Below are 25,455 nucleotides of genomic sequence, written 5' to 3'. Positions count from 1 at the left end.
CTCATCATATTTTAGGCGTATACAGGTGGGAAACGTATTACAAGTTCTGAACTGCATGTAATGTGATTTTTGAAAGTTTAATGACAAAGAATTTGCTAGAAATCAGTTAATAATGGCCATGAAAATTTCATAATCATATTTTTCTATGACTTGATTTGCAATTGCAAGATTTTATCATTTGCTCATTTGCAAACAAAAGATCATTGATACACACAAGAAAAAGTAAGGGCCATAAGATGGAACCTTGTGGAACACCACATGTAATTAGTGACCAAGTACAAGCCTCTTTCTTAATAACACCCTTTCGTTCCTTTCAGAGATGTATAATTTGAACCATTTCGCACCATTTCCTGTTACATCATAATATACCAATTTACTCAAAAGCTATTGTGATTTATATAGTCAATTGCCTATGGCAGAGCACAAAGGCCAAAGAAACTCAGTATCTTCTATGTTACTGAATCTGACAAAAGCTTTTAGCACAATGACCCATAAAGCATTAATTGAAAAACTTGGAAGCTATTAGATACATGAAAATCCAGCACAAGGCATATAAAAAATGTGTCACTAATACAGGGCATTTTATGAGATTGAAATATGGCATTTTGAAACCCCTGTATGAGAAAGGTGACAGGGATTTCAATAACTACCAACCTGTTTCAATATTGACAGTTTCCAAAATTTTTAAGATGATTTATTCTCAAAGACCATCCCATCTGAGCAACATGTTTCCTCAATAAGTCACAGTTTGGAACAAAAGGATACACTAAATTAATGAATTCTTGTGTGGAGTGAAGGGAGTTATTAAGCATATGTTGTTTCTAAGATTATTATGTCTCTTGACCCTTCAGGTCACCATGTTCATCATTCCTTTCTATGCTATGCTAAGGATAGAAATAAATCATTTTTCTGTGGTATAATAGTTCTTAAAGGTGCAATTGTTTTTAATGTATGATTGGTTGTTTAAAACCAGCTTAGTAAAGGAATAGGCAAACTGTAGAGATGTCATCAGAATACCCAAATTGCTTCAAGAAATACTGAACTGATGCCAAATATTACTTGTGTCTCAGTATCATATTCTTCCTTCCACAATGAAAATTTACCCTAGGGAATCAAACTGTAAGATAATAATTTATTAAGTTAGTATTTTGACCTTAACATTTCAGAGTTGTGCTATAAATTGTAACTCAAAAGTCTGTTTACTTAGACATTTCAAAATATACAGCATGTGATTTCCAAGACAAGCGCACATTCAGAATATGAAGACTATTTGTCACTAATTTTCAACCATTTGTTACTGTTATGTGTGAAGTCTGGTTTTGTGCAATATGGAATTCTATATATGGGGTTTTATCCAGGTTCATGGACAATACAGTGACATAAAACCAGTTATCACATTCTACTAAAATGTCATATACTTGTCCTGGAACAGTGTTTATTATAGTTATTTCATGATGTGCAAAATTAATAGTGCTGTTTCTTGAGGATGGAATGGAACCTATTCTATATTATAGCAATAATACACAGTCCATCAAAAAAGTTCTGAGACTGATTTTATTCCTGGCATACAAATGACACCAGCACAGTAGCTATGGAGCCAGGTTGAACTAGCAACTGTAAACAACAAATGTGCACTCGACAATCAGTTGTGAGCAAGCAGTATTAAGTAACAGACATGGGGCTGCAATGTGTCATTGTTATGATGTCACAAATCACAGTGGCTTGGAATCGCTAAATCAAGTGTTCACGACATTCTCCAGAATGTTTTGAGGAAGAGAAAACTGTGTGCAAAGTTTCTCCTCACACCTGAACATAAATGATGGCACATTGAATCCTGCCACTGTTTGATTGAAATGCAAAATGGAGACAATTATTTACTGGCAAAAATCATCATGGGTGATGAGACTTGGTGTTACCACTATGAACCTACAAAATGACAAAATACAGAAATTCGTATGAAGGATGAGTTGTTTGATTATATAACTGACATTCAACCATCATAATGTGCAAGCTGAACAACATCCCAAAGAATGTCTTTTCTGGTGGTTTCACATTATTGTATGAAAATTCTGCATTCTGTGCATTGTACTCAAGTGGTGGGGAGCGGGAGGGGGGGGGGGGGGGGGGGGGGGGAACACCTGAAGCATAAAACCACCTTTATAACATTATCAATTTTTCTATTAATACAGACTGGAAGCTTTTTGGAGTGGTGTGGTAAATAAGGATCCTGTAGTGATCACTTCAGCATACCAGTCACAATGTCTTCTTGCTGTCTTTTAGTTAGCGGCAAAATAGCTCATACATGTGTAATATGAGGGTGATTTGGAAAGTTCTCAGAATTACCATGAGAGGTCAGCACTAGTGCAACGAGTTGTTCACATGATATTCATTGGGCTGTTGCCTGTAAACACATGACACATCAGTGCTCTTGGAAGGTAACTGTGCTGGTGACATGGCTTTGTTGTTGTTTCCATGTAGTAATTTGCAAAGATGAAAAAAAAAAAAAAACAACTGAGATTCGAGCAATAATAAAGTACTTCATAAAGAAAGGTATGAAAGCAAAGGACATGCATGCTGATTTCCAGAATACACTGGGGACTCTGCTCCTTCATTTTCAACTATTGCCAAGTGGAAAAATGAGTTTAAATTTGGTCAGGAGAGCTTAGATGATGATCAGTGCAGTGTTTGGCAAGATGTGTCACTACTCCAGAAACCATTGCAAAAGTGCACAAAATGGTCATGGAGGATTGCCAATTGGAAGTGGGTGAAATTGCTCCTGCTTCTGAGCAAATATGAAATGGTAAATCACTTTTTAACTGAAGATTAGAAATGAAAATATTATCTGCAAGATGGATGCCATGACTCTTGACACTGGATCAAAAATGCATAAGAATGGACATATCGAAACAATGTTTGGCCCATTTTAGGAGAAACAAACAAGATTTTTTGTGCCCGATTGTGACCACAGATGAAACTTGGGTACATTACTATACCCCAGAAACAAAACAACAGTCAGAGCAGGGGAAGTACACTACTGGCCATTAAAATTGCTTCAGCATGAAGATGACGTACTACAGATGCGAAATTCAACCAACAGGTAGAAGATGCTGTGATATGCAAATGATTAGCTTTTCAGAGCATTCACATAAGGTTGACGCCAGAGATGACACCTACAACGTGCTGACGTGAGGAAAGTTTCCAACAGATTTCTCATACACAAACAGCAGTTGACCATCGTTGCATGGTGAAACGTTGTTGTGATGCCTCATGTAAGGAGGAGATATGCATACCATCACGTTTCTGTCTTTGATAAAGGTCAGATTGTAGCCTATCATGATTGTGGTTTATTGTATTGCGACATTGTTGCTCACGTTGTTCGAGATCTAATCACTGTTAGCAGAATATGGAATCAGTGGGTTCAGAAGGGTAATACAGATTGCCGTGCTGGATTACAACGACCTTGTATCACTAGCAGTCAAGATGACAAGCATCTTATCCGCATGGCTGTAACGGATCGTGCAGCCATGTCTCGATCCCTGAGTCAACAGATGGGGACATGTGCAAGACAACAACCACCTGCACAAACAGTTCTACGACGTTTGCAGCAGCATGGATATCAGCTCGGACACCATGGCTGCGGTTACCCTTGACGCTGCATCTCAGACTGGAGCGCCTGAGATGGTGTACTCAATGATGAACCTGGGTGAATGAATGGCAAAACGTCATTTTTTCAGATGAATCCAGGTTCTGTTTACAGCATCATGATGGTCGCATCCGTGTTTCGTGACATTGCGATGAACGCACATTGGAAACGTGTATTTGTTATCGCCATACTGGCGTATCACCCAGCGTGATGGTATGAGTTGCCATTGGTTACATATCTCGGTCACCTCTTGTTCACATTGACGGCACTTTGAACAGTGAACATTACATTTCAGCTGTGTTACATCCCGTGGCTCTACCCTTCATTCGATACTTCCAAAACCCTACATTTCAGCAGTATAATGCACAACCGCATGTTTCAGGTCCTGTATGGGCCTTTCTGGATACAGAAAATGTTCCACTGCTGCCCTGGCCAGCACATTCTCCAGATCTCTCACCAATTGAAAATATCTGGTCAATGGTGGCCGAGCAACTGGCTCGTCACGATGTGCCAGTCACTACTCTTGATGAACTGTGATATTGTGTTGAAGCTGCATGGGCAGTTATACCTGTACACGCCATCCAAGCTCTGTTTGACTCAATGTCCAGGTGTATCAAAGCTGTTATTACGGACAGAGGTGGTGGTTCTGGGTACCGATTTCTCAGGATGTATGCACCCAAATTGCATGAAAATGTAATCACATGTCAGTTGTAGTATAATATATTTGGCCAATGAATACCCATTTATCATCTGCATTTCTTCTTGGTGTAGCAATTTTAATGGCCAGTAGTGTATGCTGATTCTTTGCCACTAAAGAAAGCAAAGACAATTCCTTCAGTGGGCAAGGTCATGGGAATCAGTGTTCTGGGATGCGAAGGCGATTCTGTTTGTAGATTATGTCCCCACTGGCCAAACAGCTAATGGAGAATGCTATGCTAACCTCCAGGACAAATTGCAACAAACAATACATGAAAAAAGCCAGGTTTAGCAAGGAAGAAAGTTATCTTCCATTAAGGCAATGCACGCCTGCACACATGTGCTACTGCCGTGGCAAAATTACGCGAACTAAGGTATGAATTCTTGCCACACCCACCATATTTGCCTGATATGGCTCCATCGGACTTCCATCTCATAGTAAAACTGAAAATTTTTCTTGGTGGATGAGGATTAATTTCAAATGAAAAATTGATAGCTGGAGTTGACAACTATTTTGCAGGCCTGGAAGAAACTCATTTTCAAGACCGGATCAAGGCACTGGAATATCATTGGACCAAGTGCATTAATCTACAAGGAGATTACATTGAAAAATAAAAAAAGTTTCAGTGATGTAAATACTTTTCTTCTATTTCATTCCGAGAACTTTTCAAACCATCCTCGTACCGTAATGTTTGAATTTTTGTAAATGACAATTTTATTTTGTCACAGTCTGTGTGTATATCCCATTCCTGTGGACCTTTCTTTACGATATGTTTCAGTTAATCACCTGTTTCCTATTGGTTCTTTATGGTCATTAATTTTCTGATTTTAATTTTTTTTTATTTTTATTTTTTTTTTTAAAATTGAGCAATTTTACATCTGTAGGTAGTCTGTTATAGGGTAAGGCTCAGATACTGTGCATTCAGAGGGCAATAAGTACCTCATGATACGTATTTTCCAGCTTTCTTAGGAACAAAATGTGTGGGAAAAGCCCATACACTATCTGACAGCCTGACTATTCCTGCTTGCAGTAATTTGTCAGTAGCAGTTTTAGCTGCTCATAGTCTGCGTGGTTCTAGTGCATGTGTTTTGTATTAGACCAGTGGATCTGTTGTGGTGTTAATTTTGTGCATAGTTTTGTGACTAATGTCTCTCTATTTATATGCCACACACATAAAGAAGGGGGATGTGGGGGCCAGATGTAGGGAATGCATGCACACTATTAGAAAAATTCACTGTATTGCTCTGTATCAGTGGTGGGTTGTGTGGTGCAGTATGCCACAATTGTCCATATGTATCATCTTCCAGGATCACCTTGGATGCTGCCTCATTCATGATAGGTGTTTGCAGATGGTGCTGCAGTTCATGCTGTAACATCCATCAGGAAGATTGCATGCCATCCAGTTCCCTTCCCAAAAAAGAACTCAAGTTTTCAATCCTGACTTCTCATTGTGTAGCCCGAGATTCTGATTTTTTACTTCTTCTCAACTCATCATCTGAAAACTAAAATGAATTTTTCACTCTGCATTGGAATATGTGCTCATATGAAACTTCCTGCCAGACTGAAATTGTGGCTTGGCTGTTTCTCAAACCCAGGAACTTTGCCTTTCATGGGCAAGTGCTCTACTGGCTGAGCTACCCAATCATGACTCATAACACATGCTTACAGCCTTACATCTGCCAGTACCTCATCTCCTATCTTCCAAAATTCATGTAAGTTCCATGAAATTTGCAAGACTAGCACTCCTGGAAGGAAGGATATTGCATAGACGTGATGTAGCCACAGCCTGAGGGATGTTTCTGAAATGAATTTTTCTCACTGCAGCTGTGTGTGCTGCTATGAAACTTCCTAGTAGATTAAAATTGTCAGACCAGGATGCAAACAAGGACCTTTACCTTTTGTGGGCAAGTGTATAGTTCAGATTGTAAAGCCTGATGGTCATTAAGTAGTTTCAGGTGGATGTCACGTCTAGAGAATTGTATTGGAATAGTCCCCTTCAAAATTGCATGTGAGTGTGCTGGCAGATTGCCGGTGATACCAAGTAGTGACTCTCCACTGCTGATTTGTCTGATGATACCTCACGTTAGATCAGGGGAGAGGTCAAACTGACAGAGAAAATCGATGCCTGAGATTGTTTTATTGACAGAGTCAGAGTCAGTGTTGATAAGAAACTATTAATTTGTTGAGGTTTCTAACATGTACAGTCTACTACCATCTTTTTTAAATGCTGTAGAACTAGTTTGGCGTATGTGCTTGAGCTGGCGTATGTGCTGAGCTTTGTGAATGTAGCAATCCAGAATGCTTGTTGTGGACTGAGTTCTATGTTTGTGTTGTTGCATAGCATGAAGCAGCTGCATGTCCAGTTTGCAAGGTGGGTGGGAAACCATCACAGCAGTGGCCATGCCCCCTGTCTTGTGTGAGAAATGTTATCATCAGCCATGGGTGTGCCATTCATGGCTGGCTGGAGGTCACTGCTCTTGCAGTAGGAAGTAGTGACATCACTCTCATTAGAGTACATAATTACTCAGATCTTGTTGCCTCCTCATTGTTACAGGTAGTATGTCATGCCAGGAATATCTTGCTGGTGGTCATTGTTGTCCATTGCATCTGAGTATTGTTGTTGCTATAGGATTGCAAAAGTCTGTCAGCCAGAAATACAGGGCTATTCAAAAAGAAGGAACATATTTCAAACATTTATTGCTTCCAAACTACAGAAGATAGAAACACAATTCCCACACCACACTGCACCACCACCGCACCCAGTACACTCACTGTGGGCCAGGAGAGAGCATGCAGTCGAATTAGCACAATGTAGGGAGCCAGGTGTGTGTGTGTGTGTGTGTGTGTGTGTGTGTGTGTGTGTGTGTGTGTGTGTGTGTTTCTCCTGCAGTCTGAGAAAGGAACTTCATTCCAAAAGCTAGCAAAAGTAAAGTTCTGAATCTTTCGTGTGTGATCTGTCGCGACGCAGCTCTTCTGCCTTTAAGTGAATCATCTCCTTCATTCCTAAATAAAACATTATGATGTGGAATGTGTCGCCTGAACAAACAACCATAAACACATATTTCTTTTAAAAAATCCACTAGAATGAAATTGCTAAGGCTTTCATGGCCACTTGTTGACAAATTGCCTGTTGGCTTCTGTCTCGGGTTCTTTGGCCAACATTTGTTGGATAATTTTTCTGATGTTTCACCAGCACAAATACCTGGCATTTTCAAAGTTTTGCTCTCTATTGCTGGTGGTGGACTGCAGACAAGCTCGAAATTGTAGGTTGTATGATGGTTGTCCACAAAGTAAGATCCATTTCTATTTCTATCTGCGGCAGCACTATGATCACAGCTCTGAGCATGTGCAACAGTTACTCTGACTGAAGGAGAGGACATGTATACAATTTTCAGATTGCTGCTGCTGACGTGTTTTGTAGTGCTTCTTTATGATGTCAGCTGTAATTGAAAATGCCGCCACATGTGAAATCAAATCTGTGATTCAGTTTCTAAATGCAAAGAAAGTTAAACCAAAGGAAATTCATTGGCAAATCTGTGAGGTTTATGGACAAAATGCTATGAGTCATTCAATGGTTAGAAGATGGGTCAGACGGTTCAATAAAGGACGTGATTAAGTGCATGATGTATAACGAAGTGGACACCCGTCTGTGGTTACTGATGAACTGGTTCTCACAATTGAAGAGAAGCTTAAGTACAACCATAAGTTTACACTTAGTGCCCTTGCTATGGGAGTTCCACAAATCTTGTGATCACTAATTCATGAAATTGTTACTGAAAAACTGAAATTTTGAAAACTTTGCTTACGTTGGGTACCCAAAATTCTTACTGAACAAACAAAAAACAACAGATGGGCAGTGCACTTCAGTTTTTGACATGCTACAATGAAGATGGCGATGGTTGTCTTTCTCTGATAGTCACGGGGGATAAAAATTGGGTATTGTATGACACGCCTGAAACAAAACGACAGTCAGTGGAATGCAGGCACGCTTCATCCCCAATGGAGGTTAAGCTTAAGTGAATCTTGACACCTCAAAATGTCATGTGCACCAGTTTCTTGGGACAGAAAAGGCATTTTGCTGATTGATTTCTTACCATGAGGCCAAACAATCAATGCAATGATTACTGGGAGACCATTAAGAAATTGCACTGTGCAATACAGAACAAGTGCTGAAGATTACTGTCAAAAGGTTGTTATTCTTTTCCATGATAATGCCCGACCTCACACAGCAAATGTGACTAAACAACTCTAACGGGAATTTCACTGGGATGTGTTTCATCATCCTCCCTACAGCCTGAACCTCACTCCTAGAGACTTTCATCTCTTTTTACACCTAAAATCTGTTTTTGGAGGTCAACACTTCAACAATGATGATGAGCTGAAAAAACATCTTACTGCATGGTTGAATACACAGGTGGCAACCTTCTATGAAGAAGGCATACAAAAACTTGTGCCATGCTATGACAAGTGCCTAGAAAATTTTGGAAGCTATGTAGAAAAGTAGTTTAATAGTTGTTGATTTTTGTACAATAAATATTTTTTCTGTATCTGTACAGGTTTGTTTTATATAACCAAATGGAACTTACTTTGTGGACATACCTTGTATATATATACCTTGTGTGCCAATGTCCCATGGCTTTTCCACAGTCATCACCACTGAGTTTCTCCCCTTGCTACCTGCAGAAGTCATTCTCTGCACCATGGGGATCCAGGATCCCCAGCCTCAAAGTGAGTGGATCCTGTATTCCCATGCTGCAGAGAATGACCATTGCATGTAGCAAGAGGAGGACTGCAGCAATAATGACCATGGAAAAGCCCTTGGATTTTGGCACACCAGATACAGTCGACGAAAATGACACATGTGTGCGATTGTTTGAACTCTGACAGACGGCTGAGCCTTCAATTGATAGCACAAACTCAAAACATTTAAAAAACAACCATTTTCTGCATTGTGACTTAAGATTTGAACATGAGAAAGGTGTGTGCCAAACTCATCCCAAAAGTGTTGACAGACGAACACAAGCATGTGCGAGTGCTTCGGTGCTGAGAAATGTTGGAAATGTGTGAAAATGATCCTCATTTTTTAAACTGTTATCACTGGTGATGAGTCATGGATTTTTGAGTTTGACCCTGAGACAAAAAGGCAGAGCTGAGGGTATCACACCCCATCGTCACACTGTCTCAATAAGGCACGCATGAGCAGGTCCAGGATCAAAACCATTTTCATTGTCTTCTTTGACATCAGAGGCATTGTTCACCACAAATTTATATCTACCAGGACCACAGTGAACTCTGCTTTCTTCATGGAAGTGCTCAAAATCTGAAAAGGAGGGTCTCATGCTGCCAAAGCGGCATCAAGGACACGTTGAAAGTTCACCATGACAATGCGCTGAGTCACAGCACATTCATTGTCAACGAGTTCCTGGCCAGGACCAACATCCGATTGGTTACCTAGCCTCCCTACAGTCCTGATCTGGATCCCACTGACTTGTTTTTGTTTCCTCAGTAAATATGTGTCTTAAAAGGAAAACATTGGGACATGATTGAAAGCATCCAAGAGTGTGTTACATCAGCTGTAAAGGACAGTCCAGAAAATGCATTCCAGGATGCCTTCCAGACATGGAAACACGACCTCCAGAAGTGTATCGATGTAAGAGGGTGCTATTTTGAAAATTTTTGATGATTTGTACGAATATATTCAATAAATGATTTTTTGTGAATTTGTTTGCATTACTCATGGAATGCACCTTGTAGTCATGAGCATCTAGGGAAATTGGTTGAAGAATGGTGAAATCATGAGTAGGTGACAAGGTGTAGGACTTCCCTATCTCATCATAGAATGTAGAGAGATCAGAGGTTTGCCCAGTCTGCAAGTGAGCTGTGGAATATCTGATGTCAGTGTAAAAGGATGGTGTAGACACACATTATTCAGAATGCACATGCTCAATCAGACAACCCCTGCATGTTCCCATGTCAACTCTACAACATGGTCAGTTGCAATTGCAAGGGACATAAGATTATCGAGACTGGACTCTATATCAGTGGAGTTACATTGCCCTTGGTTTGATGAATCATGTTTCTTGTTACACAGCATCACAGGTCATGAATAAATGTGCCATAATTGAGATGAATTTCAGCTCAAAACATTTACCATGCCACGAATGCAGGCTGGTGAGGGCAGCATCATACTATAGGCCTGGGGGCATTCACCTATGCTTCCTTGAGCCCTGTGGTAGTAATCAGAGACACCACAACAGCTATGGAAAATATGAACATTGTTATGGATTACTTGCATCCCTTGTTGATTGATGTCCTTCCTAATGTTGATGGCATCTTCCAGCTGGATAACTGTATATGTCACAAGTCCAAAATCATGCCACACTGGCTTGGGTAGAATGGTAGTGAGCTCATGTTGATGCCTTGACCAGCTAGAAATTTTGTGTAAATCATCTTGTATCTTCCTACAGTCACTCAACAATCACAACTTCCAGTACACTGGAGCATCATCAGCAAACAACCACCGATTACTGCTCCCCCTGTCCGTCAGATCATTTATGTATGTAGAGAATAATAGTGGTTCCATCACACTGCCTTGGGTCACAGTTGATGATGCCCTTGTCTTGGATGAACACTCACCATCATGGACAATGCACTGGGTACTGTTAATTAAGAAACCTTCAAGCCATCCACATATATGGGAACCTAATTTGTATGCTGTTACCTTCATCGACAGTCTGCAGTGGGCCACTGTGTCAAATGCTCTTCAGAAATCTAGGAATATAATCAGTCTGTTGTGCTACATCTGTGTTTTGCAAGCTATTGAGTGAGAAAAGGGCAAGCCGAATTTTACACAAGTGAGACTTTCTAAAACTGTATTGAGTAGTGGACAGAAGCTTTTGCTCTTAAGGAAATGAATTATATTCAAACTGAGAATATCTTCAAAAATTCTGCAGCAAACCATTGTTAAGAATATTGGTCTGTAATTTGTAAGGACACTTGCTGATTTAATCTTAACACTATTCAAATAGCTAAAAGTGCATGCCAGGATATCTTGTGTCATTATACTCCATAGGTTGACCAGTACAAAGGCAGCCTTCTGCAATAGGAGATTTGTTGGCTACTGTAAAAGTGTGTGAAGTTTATGCTTCATACACTGATCTTCCATGGTCCAAATAGTCTGATCATGTGTGACATGTCATGACTGCATAGAATGTGGTAGACACTCACCTTACACAATCCAATATCATCACTTACTTGCTAAAAAAAGTTCTAACCTTAGTTGGTGCTTGAGACACACACTTCACATCATATCTCCAGCTAATATGAGCAATCCTTTGGAAATCTTACCTGCATAAGACAAAAGGCCATAGACTTAGATGCCATGGAGTCATGGTTGGTCAGTTGTGCAATGCAGATCTGATCTGTCTTTCACTATAAGCATTCTGGTGAAAAATGGCTTCAATGTTGACTAACTTAGCTGAAAAATTGTTACGGTCTGAGATGAAGCTAAAAACTACCCTTTCATGGCACATACCAGACACTGAATGAACAATATTCCCAGTCAGACTGTGCCCAAGGTTCACCATTCAGCTAATCCTAATAAAATGCTGAAAATATCAAAGTAATCATCAAATGAAGTAAAAATAATTTCTTAGAGACAAAATACAATGGTGAGCAAATATATTGAACTTTTTCACTAGTAATTGTGATACCATCTCATTGCATGATGCAGTTAGTGCCAAGAGAAGAATGTGATGCATAACTTTCACAGATATTGGAACATAATGGCCTTGACACTGTATCAAAAATGAAATTGCACATTGCAATCTAACTCTTTTTATACAAAGTTTATCAGACTTCAGCAAGCAACAATACATTTCCTCCCCATGGAGGTGAACAATGTGAACCTCAAGTTTCTTCCACAATGTAACTTATAGGAATGGACCCAGGTAATGTCTTCGACAAGCACCAATATTTTGACAGGCAAAAGCCCTGTATTTTTTGAAGTACAAATGCAATATGTGTGTGTCTGTGTGTGTGTGTGTGTGTGTGTGTGTGTGTGTGTGTGTGTGTGTGTGTGTGTGTGTGTGTTTCTTGGTTGGAGACGTCACCTGGCTGTATTCTCATAAGTTATTTACCCTGAAGATGTCAAACCCATAAAACAATTGAGAGCCAGTAAAAGAATTTCATGCTGGAATTTAAAATGTTCACGATATACATGCTGTCTTATTTCTAATATAGTTGTTACCTTTTGTCACCATTATTGAAAACACATGATGATGATACAGTAAACAAAAACTGTATTTATTTCTTCAGTTGTCACATACACTGTGGAAGTTGGTATAGCTTCCCAAGTAAATCAACAAGTCCCATCATCATACTTTATATAAGCAGTACCTTTTGTTCTGTGCTCAACATTTGCAGAATGCATTTGTTCTGATATCCATACTCCAGGTTAATACATATGGATCAAATGCTTATGTATGAACAATTAACCTGCAATCTGCCTAAATATCAGTCTTTTAATGCTCACCAACAGATATTAGAATGCCAGAAAACACAAGTTTCTACATTCACCATCCTTCTGTAAATCCTGTTGTACAAGATGCTCTCTCTAGTCAGAAATTGTATCGTGGATTGCAGCACATTTGTTGGATAAATGCACCACTGAAACCATGTGTTATGATGTGTCAAGTGATACCTGTGAATGTTGGAACTAGTAATAAGTTCATTCACATTTTTTATGCTATCCTGCAGATGCTGCTGCACCTGTTTGGATACAGAACATTTTATTGTAGTGATTCTTGTAAATTCTCACTTTTGTCACAATGCCACATATATTGTAATAAAATTGAACAACACAGTTTTATAATTTTTCATACATATTATGAAAAGTATTTGTGTTTTGCAAACACTACTAGTGATTCTTCATGATTTATCAGGAAAGGACTAAATCAGCGTTTTAGAGGATACAGTTTCACAAACAACATTATAATCATGAGCATGAGCTGACACTTGTGAACAACATGGAATGTATATACAGTGTGCAACAGAATTAAAGGATCACTATTTCAGAACCCTGTAACTGTCTTCCATTGTGATGCTTAAGTTTGAAATTTCGGTCAAAGGTGCCTACAATCATTCTCTATAACGGTGCAAAAGCCCTGCAACATCACCCTCAAACTTGACAGTGCTTCAAACAGCAAATTTCAGAAAATGGCAAGAGCTCAGATGTTCATGTGACGTGTAAGGTGGGTTAATGATATCACATTGGCACCAGATTTCACCACAATTCTACACAATGCCACCATGAATGTGTCATACAACAGGGAGCTTGTCACAGCCACTCTTACCCACATTTCACCCCTTATTTTGATGCCTCCTGAATGAAGGATATACCCACAATGCCCAGCACTGAAATCATGCAGTTTTCTTATGAGTGGCCAATAAAAACAGTTTGGACACACCACCACTCAGAAATGACATGAAAAGGCCTCAGGGGCTGGCATGAAGAGTGTCAGTGAAACCACCCCTTCCCTTGGGGTATTGAGTCCCACACATTTCACAGTTGAAAACGATAGTGTGCAGTGTGACAAGTAACAGGAAGACATTCTTGACAATCTTTGATACTGCTGGCATGTCCCTGATGCTTCAATCTTTCTCTAAGGATATCATGGTGTAGTGACCCCACTGAATGTGATCTCACCCCTTTTGAGTGACGTGATCTCACCACTCTGGGGTGCAGTGCAGCCACAATTCTTGCTTTGGTGTACAGGTTGGAACCACTAGGGACCATTCAAAAACTTTGAGAAAATTTAAATGTGGTCTGAAATAGCAAAGAGTACTTATGTCTTTTTAGTGCCCCTGTTGCACTCTCTCCTATGGCATGACTGCAGATGTGTGCAAGCATGAGTCAATTAGCAGTGGGTTCCTCTAAGACCCTCTCTCCCCCCTCGAAACCCCCAGTTCTCTAACCCTGTGTGGCACCCACACATATTTGTTGAGACTTTTAAAAATGTGTGTTCACGGAGAAAACTTACAAAGTAGCTGTAAGTAGCTGCAGGTAGATGACTAGGTGACACACCTCCAATGCCAGTTGCCTGTCTGCAGGTGCTTAGGAGTACTTCACAGGTTTTCTCTGTAAAGACATATTTTTAGAATTCTCAGTACACCATTTCACCATTACAGAGGGAGGTAGCAGGCACCTTTGGATCAAATTTTAAACTTATGCATCACAAGGGAAGACAGGTACAGGGTTCTGTGATCATGCCACAGGAGGGCATGAAACAGGCACACTGAAAAAGCATAAGAACCCTTTGCTGCTTCAGATCACACTGAAATTTTGTTGAATGGTTTTGAATGGTCCCCATTGATTCCACCCTGTACATCAGAGCACTCGTAAGAAAACCATGTGATTTCAACACTGGGTGTTGTTGATATTCATATCAGATATCCAACTGGAACATAACACATCTTTACACACTATTTTGACAGTCCACCTGGCTGCGAGCTTCAGGTGAGTAAACCATCACATTATCTTGCCAGAACTCCAGTTCCAGTGAGTTAGTGCGACGGCTTATTCATCAGAAGATGGCAGCCAGGTGGACCACAGAAATATTGTGTTGAGATGACATTATGTTCTGGCTGAAGACTCAATATGTATGTCACCAATTACTATGCCAGGAAAGTTTATGGTGCCACTGGGTGTTGTAGTTCTGACCTCCATTGCAGAGACATCAAAAAAAGGGTTAAAAGGTGGGTAAGAGGGGCTACAATGACCTTTTCATCTTGTCACATGTCCATGGTGATTTTGGTCAGAACTGTGGTGAAATTTGGTGCCAATTAACACACTTTACATGTCACATGAACTTCTTAGCTCTCACCTTATTTTCGCACATTGTAACACCTTGATGTTATAGCGCAGCATGCCTTTTCACCATTACAGAGGAAAGTAGCAGGCACCTTTGGATCAGATTTCAACATTATGCATCACAATGGAAGACAGTTACAGGATTCTGAAAAATGATCGTTTAATCCTGTTGTGCAGTGTATATCTAGACATGATAGCTAATCACAGTTACCAAATATGTAACCGTTATGTTAAAGTTTAACATTCTTTGTGTAATATAAATTGTATGCTCAAAATATTGTATTGCTCAACAACATATGATCAAAAATATTGTATTTATTTCCTAATGAAAATGTTCTTATCATAAAACAACATTTATGTATCATGAACACTTTCTTACAACCAAAATAAGACATAACTGATCGTTATTCAGTGTACATACCAATCCATTCTGCCCAGCTTCCTTTTATATTTGAATACCGTGTCAAAACTGAAAGAAAATATCAGAGAACTAGAACTATGGTGATTAGGAAGGATGTCTGGCCAACACTTACCCTCAGGATATCCAGAGGTCATTGTCTCCTCTCAACCTCACAACAGGTGTGCTCTCTGAGTGTGGTCTGAGTGATCTCCTCCCCCCCTTGTTCCTACCTTTCCAAACAGCTGAGAATGGTACTTTTCATTTGTTAATGCATCTATTTGCAGTACTGGATTTCACCTCTTGAAGATAAGCACTAGCTAACCATTCTGCCTCCTTGTAATTTTGTTGTTTACTAAACCAAATTTTCCTTTTGGGGTGTAGTAAGAATTCAGTTGCCTAATTGATTGTTAAGGTGAAACAACTCCACAAATACATTGTTAATTTTAATTTCAACAATGAACAGCCTCAGTCACTCCGTTCACCTAGAATATAACTAGGTTTCAATTGGGATAATCCAACCTTCTTCAGAATAACAGTATCTATCACTTGTCCATAGTGGACATTGTCAAGCTAAAACTACAAATCCATAAATAATTTGACGATAATTTATGGATTTGTAGTTTTAGCTTTACAATGTCCACTATGGATGTATGATACATACTGTTATTCTGAAGAAGGTTGGGCTATCCCGACTGAAACCTAGGTAAATTCTAGGTAAACGGTGCAGCTGTTCATTTTTAAAATTAATATTTAAACAGTTGCTGACAGGGCCACGAAATGTTGAAGATATTTAAATACATTGTTCTTGTAACTCACTAAAAATTTATTTATTAATTCAGAATGTATTGTAGCAATTATTCAACTGAAAATTTCTTTGCCTCTCTGTTACAGTCGCGCTACATCACTTCATTGTACTTCACATTCAGCAGTTTAACTTCTGTGGGATTTGGAAATGTAGCACCAAATACAGATTCAGAGAAGATGTTCACTATCTGTGTTATGTTAGTTGGATGTAAGTGGTGGTTTTAGTTTTTTTCATTGCTTTGCATGAATGGCAATGTAGTATAGGATTATAGAGTAGCTGCATTTCAATTAATAACAAAAATTTACTATGTGGATAATGTTAAGCTTGATAATTAATTTTCTGTCCAAGTTAAATGAGCTAATGTAAAACTGTATACTATTGGAATTATTGTATTATGGTAGAAGCAGTTTGCACTAATCTGCTTCATGCTAATTCCATGAGAATCTGTCAAAGAACTAATTTCCAAGGCTTTAAAAATTTTAAATATTACATATCTTTCTGTAAATTGCACTGTGTAAATACTGAGTAGTCAAGTAGCAGGTATGAATCACAGTATGAATGTACAAATAAGGAATGGAAGGAGTAAAAGTAACAACCCAATACGTAATGAGTGGTCAATAGGCAAATAAACAAGACTGAAGGGCAATATAGAAATCTCTCTCTCTCTCTCTCTCTCTCTCTCTCTCTCTCTGTGTGTGTGTGTGTGTGTGTGTGTGTGTGTGTGTGTGTGTGTGTGTGTGTGTGTGTGCTTTGTTCTAGGTTAGCTCCGAAGAAGAAAATGGGCTAAAAGGTCAACAGTTTTGCAGTCTTATTTATATTTGTATTGACTGCTCAACAATGCAACTATGTGGTGAGTTATTACCTTCATTCCTTTCATTATTTGCATTCTACTCAGGACTTAACAATACTGTAACATTATAATTTTTGGCATGTGTTTCTGTCATCTGACTGATTTGTTTTGAAGTGTACATCACTGTAAGACCACATTCAAAAGCAGATTGACACTGTTATTGTTTTGTTAAGGAAACTTCCTGTTTCCTCTAGGAAATTTATAAGAAAATTAATCTGGCCAAATTCCATTTGGGATACACTAAGATTCCATAGACATAAGATATGCGTTCCAACTTCATTTCCCTTCCTTCCAAACTGTAGTATGTTAACTTGCAGCTATTACTTCTTGATGCTATATTTCTAGTTATTATTTTTTATTTGTAAAAGAAAATATCATGATATTTTGTAGTTATTCCAGAACAGTGAGGGGGAATTGTAATCATTGGAAAATATTCCAAAAGGTACAGTGGAATGTCTTATTGTCTTCATCAGCTATTAACCTTTCACTCCTGGATGTCGGCCTTTTCCAGTCTCTTCCATACTTTACAATCTCATATCAGAGTTTATCTCACTTGTTGTCTTATGCCATCACTCTCTCATTGTCATCCCTTAGGTCTTTTCATACGGCATGGAGTCTGACACAATATCTCTTTAGTCCATACTTTGTCATTTAACTATATGCCAATCCCATTTCCATTGCAATTTTGTAAGTCACTATTATGTTCTCAACTACTCTTTTTTCCATTTTCATTCCACCCCTCCCACTCCCCCCCCCCCCCCCCCTCCCCCACCACCACCATTGTATTATGTTTAGCATACGTTTTTCCATTACTCATTAGGAAACATCAATTTTTGAACAGTCTGAGCACTTAACAGACATGTTTCACTTCTGTAATTTACTGCTGGCTACATACCTTGGTTGTAGACTTTCTGTTTAAGCTACATTTGGAATTTACTTCTGAATACTGCATTTTGTTTTCCAAATGAAATGCAAGTACATTTCATCCTCCTGCTTATTTCTTTAAGTGTACATTTGCTTTTTGTTTTCAGCAGTAATTGGTATACCGATTTGTGAACTGTTTCTATGACATCAACATAAATCTTCACTATTTTTACACCTGCACACCCTTTGTACATTATTTTGGTCTTATCATAATCACTCTTCCTCAGTTCCTTTGTTGCAGTTCTTCTGGATCTGAAGCAGACAAGACACTTATCCGAAAATCATAGGAGGTTCAGATAAGATCTGTGTGTACTAACCATTTCTACATCCCATTTACTGATATGAAGATATCTTCCACAGCTACAGAATGTTGTTTTGGTGATATGGAGTTCCATTGTCCAATTGAACTTTTCACTCTCATAGTGTAACCAATTGGAAGCTCCACCATATATTCTACAACAAACTGGTGTACATAGATTCTATTCTTGCTGTGACAATTATCACTTTCCAATAGCCTACAAACATTTTATGAAGTACCAGGTGCTATTCATTCCTTCTTTCATTAGCTTTTCCTGCTACAGTATCATGTTAACAAGAGCTGAAAATACTATATAATTTTAGATTTTACTGGTAATGGTTATGATGATTTGCACTGTCTTTAACTATAAAGATTTTTTTTATGTACCAGTATGCTTGTTCAAGGCCACAAAATAAAAGTAAAAACTGATGTTTTTCATTTGGGTGCCAGTTATTTGATTTCTGTAGCTACACAGTAGTATTACAGTGCAGCCTGGATTTAGCACAGTTACTATGCACCTATTAGTTATTTACAAATTATAACAGGTTACATGTGATATATTATGACAGAGAAAGAAGCCTGTTACCACTGGAGACAGTGCCACAAGTTACCCCAAAGCTGTAACACAACACACATGTCATACTAAAACGTGTAAATCCATCTGATGATGGAGGTTTAAACTATCAAAACACATTGTGGATATACTTAAACAGAGACTGGTAACACCAAACTTGTTGTTTCATTTGATTATTAGTGTAACTTAAGTTCACTATGTATGAGGCATGTATGAAAGATAAAGTGTTTGATTTTGAATTGTCTTTGCATTGAAATGGGTATTGTCATCCAGATGGTATGATATTTTGGTAAGGTGACTTGTTGCCTTCAACAGGCAGTACTGATTGCCTTTTACTGGGAGGTATCGTATATAGTCCCTCCCTATTGATCCCAAACCCACAATCCCCAGGTGCAGCTACAGTTATGTGTAAATATAAGTGCACTGCTGGGGAACAAGTCCAGTCCTCAGTGGCCATGTCATCAAGCTAGCATCAAGACAGTAATAGAGTGGAAGAGGCATGTCATATGGTGTGGTCTGAGATATTCATTTGACATGGAATGAATGAACCTTCTCACTGAGTGGTATTTAGCACACTTAAGGCTGGACCCAAAGCCTTACTTAGTTGAAACCTTCAGTTTGTCCCCCTTAGTTCAGTGTGTAAATCTTTCCAAATTACTTTAAGACATAATTTCACAATGTCTTAGCCTGTTGCCACAACTTACAACTTTTGGAAGTCTTGTGGTCTGGTACAGATAACATTGTTAGTCATCCTTTATATATGAAATGTGTACCCTCAGCCCACCTTTCCTGTACTGCCCAGATGATCTGGCCTACGTAAATTTTCCACAATGGCAGAGATGTAATCTTCTGGTTTCCAGAAACCTAGGACAACCTAGTAGACCCCAACAGTGCTTTCACCTTGGGTGGTGGGTAAAACAGGTGCTTTATATTATATTTCCACAGCATTCTTCCCATTTTCACACATGTATTCCCTACATATTGTATTTACAAAAAGATAGAAGGTGATTCGATCAAATGTAGGAAAAGGAAGACCATCTTATTTGTTCAGACCACACTCCAAGAGCATGAAAAGACTTTGTCCAGAAGTGACTGTATTGACCACACTTCACATATTATCTAAAGTGCATAAAGAAAGGGTGTCACTCGACCCCATCATTAGCAACATTGACACACCATTATACGAGCTAAACACTTGACAGTGACAGTCAGCACCTTCATTGTATGGAATTTGGTAAATTTAACAAAGCAGCTTCAGAGCTTTGAGATGGTTTCCCTCTAAGAGACTTTCTAACCATCATAGTAGAGAAGTTCATACCATTACTGATTAAAATCTTTGAATTCGTACTTATATCGATATACTTTCTGTCTGATAGAAAATCCTATGGACAGGCTGACAGAGTGGTAATGGGCTACCATTATCACCAGTAGTAGCCAATATTTTAATGAATAGATTTAGAGGAGCCACCTTAGTCAGCAGTCCACAAGCCCTCATGCTTATTCTGATGTGTAGGTAAAATATTTGTTTTCTGGCTACACAAATTACACTAATTACAAGACTATTAGCAACATTTTGTATGATTACTTTGTTTTTGATTATTCTTCCTCAATAGCACCTTAAACTCATAGTCTCTTACAGAAAATTGTCTGGACAATCTAAAAAGTTCCACCCTGACAACTCCTTCTGTTCTGTAGAAGAATTTCTATTACTATAATGTGTAAAAAGTGATGTATTGGAATTACTAACTCACATCTGTATGCATTAAAACAATGCTTCATGAATGTTCACCATGTAACCATATTTAAAAATTATGTTGTGTTTTGTATGTTCCACATCACTATGATTTATCGGACAGATGATCCCTGAAGCTAACTAACTAAATAACTAACTTTGTTAATAGGCAACAGTCACAACACCCTGCATTTTACGTTGAAGTGACAAAAGTCATGGAATACCTCCCAATATCATGACCTCCTTTTGTGCAGCTTATTACAGCAGCTCAACAAGGCATGGACTCAACAAGTCATTGGAAGTCCCCTGCTGCCTCTATAGCCATCTATAATTCTGAAAGACTTGCCAGTGCAGCATTTTGTGCATGAGCAGATCTCTCGATTATGTCCCATAAATATTTTGATGGAGTTGATGTTGGGTAGTATGGGCAGCCAAATTGTTTGCTCAAACTGTCAAATATGTTCTTCAAACAAACGGTGAACAGTTGTGACTTGGTGACTATTCCATCAGTGTTTGGGATCATGAACTCCATGAATGGTTGTAAATGGTCTCCAGGTAGCTGAACATTACCATTTCCAGTCAATTATCAGTTCAGTTGAACCAGAGGATGCAGTCCATTCCATGTAAATACAGGCCACACCATTATGCATCCACCACCAGCTTGTACAGTGGCTTGTTGACAATTTGGGTCCATGGCTTCATGGGGCCTGTGCCACACTCAAACCCTACCATCATCTCTTACTGACTGAAAAGAGAACTCCTCTGATCAGGCCACAGTTTTCCACTCATCTAGGGTCCTACCAATATGGTCACAAGCCCAGGAGAGGCACTTCATGCAATGTCATGCTGTAAGCAAAGGCTATCATGTCAGTCATCTGCTGCCAGAGTCCATTAATGCCAAATTTCATCACACAGTCTTAATAGATATGTTCATCATACATTCCAAACTGATTTCTGTCATCATTTCAGGCAGATTTGCTTGTCTGCTATCACTGAAAACTCTACAAAACTTCTGTTGCTCTCAGTCATTAAGTGAAGGCTGTTGGGCAGTGAACTTTCCATGATGAAAGGTAATGCTTGTAATTTGGTATTTTTGGCACACCCTTGGCACTTTGGGTCTCAGGATATTTAATTCCTTAATGATTTCTGAAATGGAATGTCACTTGCAGCTAGCTCCCACTACCATTCTGTATTCAACGTCTGTTGATTCCCATTGTGTGGCCATAATGACATCAGAAACCAGTTCATATGAATCACATGAATACAAATGATGGTTCTGCCAATGCAGTGTACTTTTACGGCTTGTGTATATCATACAGTCATCGTCCGTATATGTGCATTAATGGTCCCATGATGTTTCTCGCCTCATTGTATGTTCCCTTATTGGCATATTTATTCTGATTTGAACTACCATGGAGTGATGACCAGTCATTTACACAGACTTTCATATAATTATCAGTTCATTATTTGTCATTGCATCAAACAAGCAAGCAATCCGACTTGTTGATATCAGACAGTATAGCAATAATCCAGTGGTAGCTTTGGAACAAGTATTTTGCTAACATCCTTTCTCATCTTACTTTTACATAACACTGATTAAATGTTCACTGCATTCACGTATAACAGAGGCTACACAAATGTTCACTTGTAGTTGTTCATGAGCTAATGACTACCAATGTAATAGTTTTCTGAAGTAAACATCCACCAAAATGCTATGGTATAATCAAGGATCCTTCCACATTGAGGCCATTCATGCACAATAGAGATGCTAATTGGTTGCTAGCTTATTACAGAATTTTGAAAAGGAATTGTTGATTTTGTCATTGCTATATGTAAATGCTTTATGCACATTATGACCAAAACGATGACACGAACTACCGTACAGATGTTGCCTTAGTGATCATTAGCTGCAGACTCTTTTACATAAGAGCAGACAGTGACACAAAGATTTTCACCAGTTTAATTCTAACTACCAAATCTTACATGCACTTTAAAAAAGAGATGTCAGTTGTGTGATTGTAGGGTGTGCAGATAATCGTGTGGAGATATTACTCAGCTGTATTCTAGCCAAGAATTTAGGGTTTAAGACTGGTATATGAATATTTTGTGAATTTAGTAATTACATTATATTTTATAATAGTGCAAATTTCATATTAAAGGATGATGTTAACCTGCTAAGCCCAACAATAATTTTGTTCAATAGAGTGATAAGTGATTAGGAAAGTATTAAAGTTCAATATATTATTTGCTTAACACATTGTACACTTGTGCTGTGGATACTTATTGTCATGTGAAATTTCCTGGCCCATAATTTTACTAATTTAGGTAAATTCTTAATTAATAAATTATTTCAACAAACAAATGCATTTTCTAATCCAGGACAATTAAGGCAACAAAAATAAAATGTCAAACATGAGAATTAAGCAAGCTTAAGAAGTTAAGTGGTGAACATTGTAATGTGGAGCAAAACTTTAAATACAGATATTTTTTTAATTAATTATTTTTCATAAAAGTGAATGTTGTTACCATAAAGAATAAAATTATGGTTATCAAATCAGCTATGTCAGTCTCCTAAGATTTACTGCCTAGCTCATTAGTTTTTTTCACAGCCACGTGGCTTTGTAAGAACTTAAATTATTGATTTATGTTCAGTAAAGAAGTTTTACATAAAAAGTAGCAGTTGTTAAGATATAAATAATAAGATTAATTGCATAAATAAGAACTTGGAAGTTCTGTATATGCTTTCTCTGTGCATAAGTGGAATTATCTGAATGAAAAAGGAACTTATTTAAATGACTAGATTGCTAGCAGGTGAAGCAAAATCCTCTTTGCTACATTTCATTTTGAACTAACTGCACCTATATATCAGATTCATGATGAAGACAGATGAAAGGAACGAACATCATATTCTGTGTGAGCTCATCAGTGGGTCGACTACATCCTACACTACAGTAGGAAAATATAACTTGGCCAAATAGAATTATGAAGGACCTGATGATGATCAGATTAAATACAGTTAGTGGTGGCGTGTTTATTGCTGTTAAAGTAGTTTACCTTGGAAGGAGATTGAAACAGATAATTCATGTGAGTTAGTATGTGTAGAGGCTATAGCTGACAACCAGAATAAATTAATAATTGATTTCTTTTACTGACCCCCTGACTCAGATGAGATAGTTGGTGTGAAATGTTCAAAGACAACATTAGTCTCATTTCAAACAAGTACCCCACATATCAACTGTGGTTGATGGTGGCATCAGTTTACTCACAACGTATTGGAAAAAGTATGTGTGTAAAGTTGGTGATATGCGTAAAATGTAATCAAAAATTGTATTTTATATTTAATCTGAAAATTACTTAAGTAGTTAGTTTAAGAGACCACTCAAAGTGCAAATGTTTGTGAAAACTTACTTGACTTCTTAGCAACAAAGAATCCTGAGCAAACAGGGAGTATCATGATGGATACAGGGATTAGTGACCAGAAGGTCATTGTAGCAAGACTGAACACTGTAATATGCAAACCAACCAACAATAAATGCAATATATATATCTTTATAGAAACTGAAAAAAATCCACTTGAAACTTTCATGAGAGACAGTCTCATCTCCTTCCAAACTAACTATGTAGAGGTAGATCAGATGTGGCTTCTATTCGAAGAAATAGTGCCAAAGCCAGTTGAAAAATTTATATCAAATAAATTAATAAGCAACAGAAATAGTCCCCAATTGTACAAATCAAGGTCAAAAAGTTATTGTGGAAGGAACAAATTTAAAATAATGCAAAATCTTCAAGATAGGCAATGTTTCACTGAAGCTTGAAATTTGAGATGCTTCTAATAGTTTCCACAATGAAATAATGTCTGAAAGTCATGCAAAACATCAGATAGCTTCTTCTTGCATGTAAAGTAACACCAGTGGCTAGACAGAATCACTAATTTTTCTGCCAGAGTTTCTGACCATGGTTTTCTGAAATTCCTTCACAAAAAAGGTGAAGCAGATGATCCAAAATTCAAATAAAGAACAGCTGCAAACGTGAGCAAGTTAGAAGACAATATCATTGGTGTAGGGAAGCAACTCGAATCATTCAATAAAGGCAAGTCTTCCATACCAGATTATATACCAGTTAGATTTGTTTTTCAATGTGCTGATATAATACCTCCATACTTAGCAATCACAAAAAACTGTTTGCTTGATGGAAGATCCAAAGCTAAAAGCAGGGAAGTTGCACAGTTCACACCAATAGTGAGGAAACAAAACAGGAGTAATGTGCTGAATTACAGGCCCATATCACTTACATTTTTTGCAGTAGGATTTTGGAACAGATACTGTGTTTGAACATCATGAATTAAGGCCACAGTTAATAGAAACTGATGGTAGGTCATAAAGTAAAACAGAAGTGAAACCTGGCATTCCCCAAGGAAGTATTACAGGCACTCTCCTGCTTTAATCTATACAAATGGTTTAGGGGAGAATCTAAGTAAGCCCTTTTAGATTGTTTGCAGATGATGCTATTGTTTATTATCAAGTAAAGTTGTCAGAGGATCAAAACTAATTGCAAAATGAGTTGCTGATAGGCATACACAAAAGAAAGAAACCTTGCTGGTTTTTGGAGTTATCCTTTAACAGAGTAAAATAACACACACACACATATCCTCAGTCTCACTGA

At 38.2% G+C, this 25,455-nt stretch overlaps 1 protein-coding gene across 2 annotated transcripts in view; it reads left to right on the top strand.

Annotated features, from left to right (window-relative positions):
- Positions 1–25,455, top strand: part of LOC126297448 (potassium voltage-gated channel subfamily H member 6) — a 2,320,485-nt gene that overhangs the window by 2,048,123 nt on the left and 246,907 nt on the right. For both annotated transcript variants that reach the window (XM_049988300.1, XM_049988301.1), the window contains one exon: positions 16,502–16,622. In XM_049988300.1, coding sequence (XP_049844257.1) covers positions 16,502–16,622 — 121 coding nt within the window. The remainder of the gene's footprint in view (positions 1–16,501; positions 16,623–25,455) is intronic.

The sequence above is a fragment of the Schistocerca gregaria genome, chromosome X (assembly GCF_023897955.1).
Source record: "Schistocerca gregaria isolate iqSchGreg1 chromosome X, iqSchGreg1.2, whole genome shotgun sequence".
Classification (NCBI taxonomy): Eukaryota; Metazoa; Arthropoda; class Insecta; order Orthoptera; family Acrididae; genus Schistocerca; species Schistocerca gregaria.
Note: the sequence above shows the minus strand (reverse complement) of the source record. Positions and strands in the feature narration are given on the sequence as shown.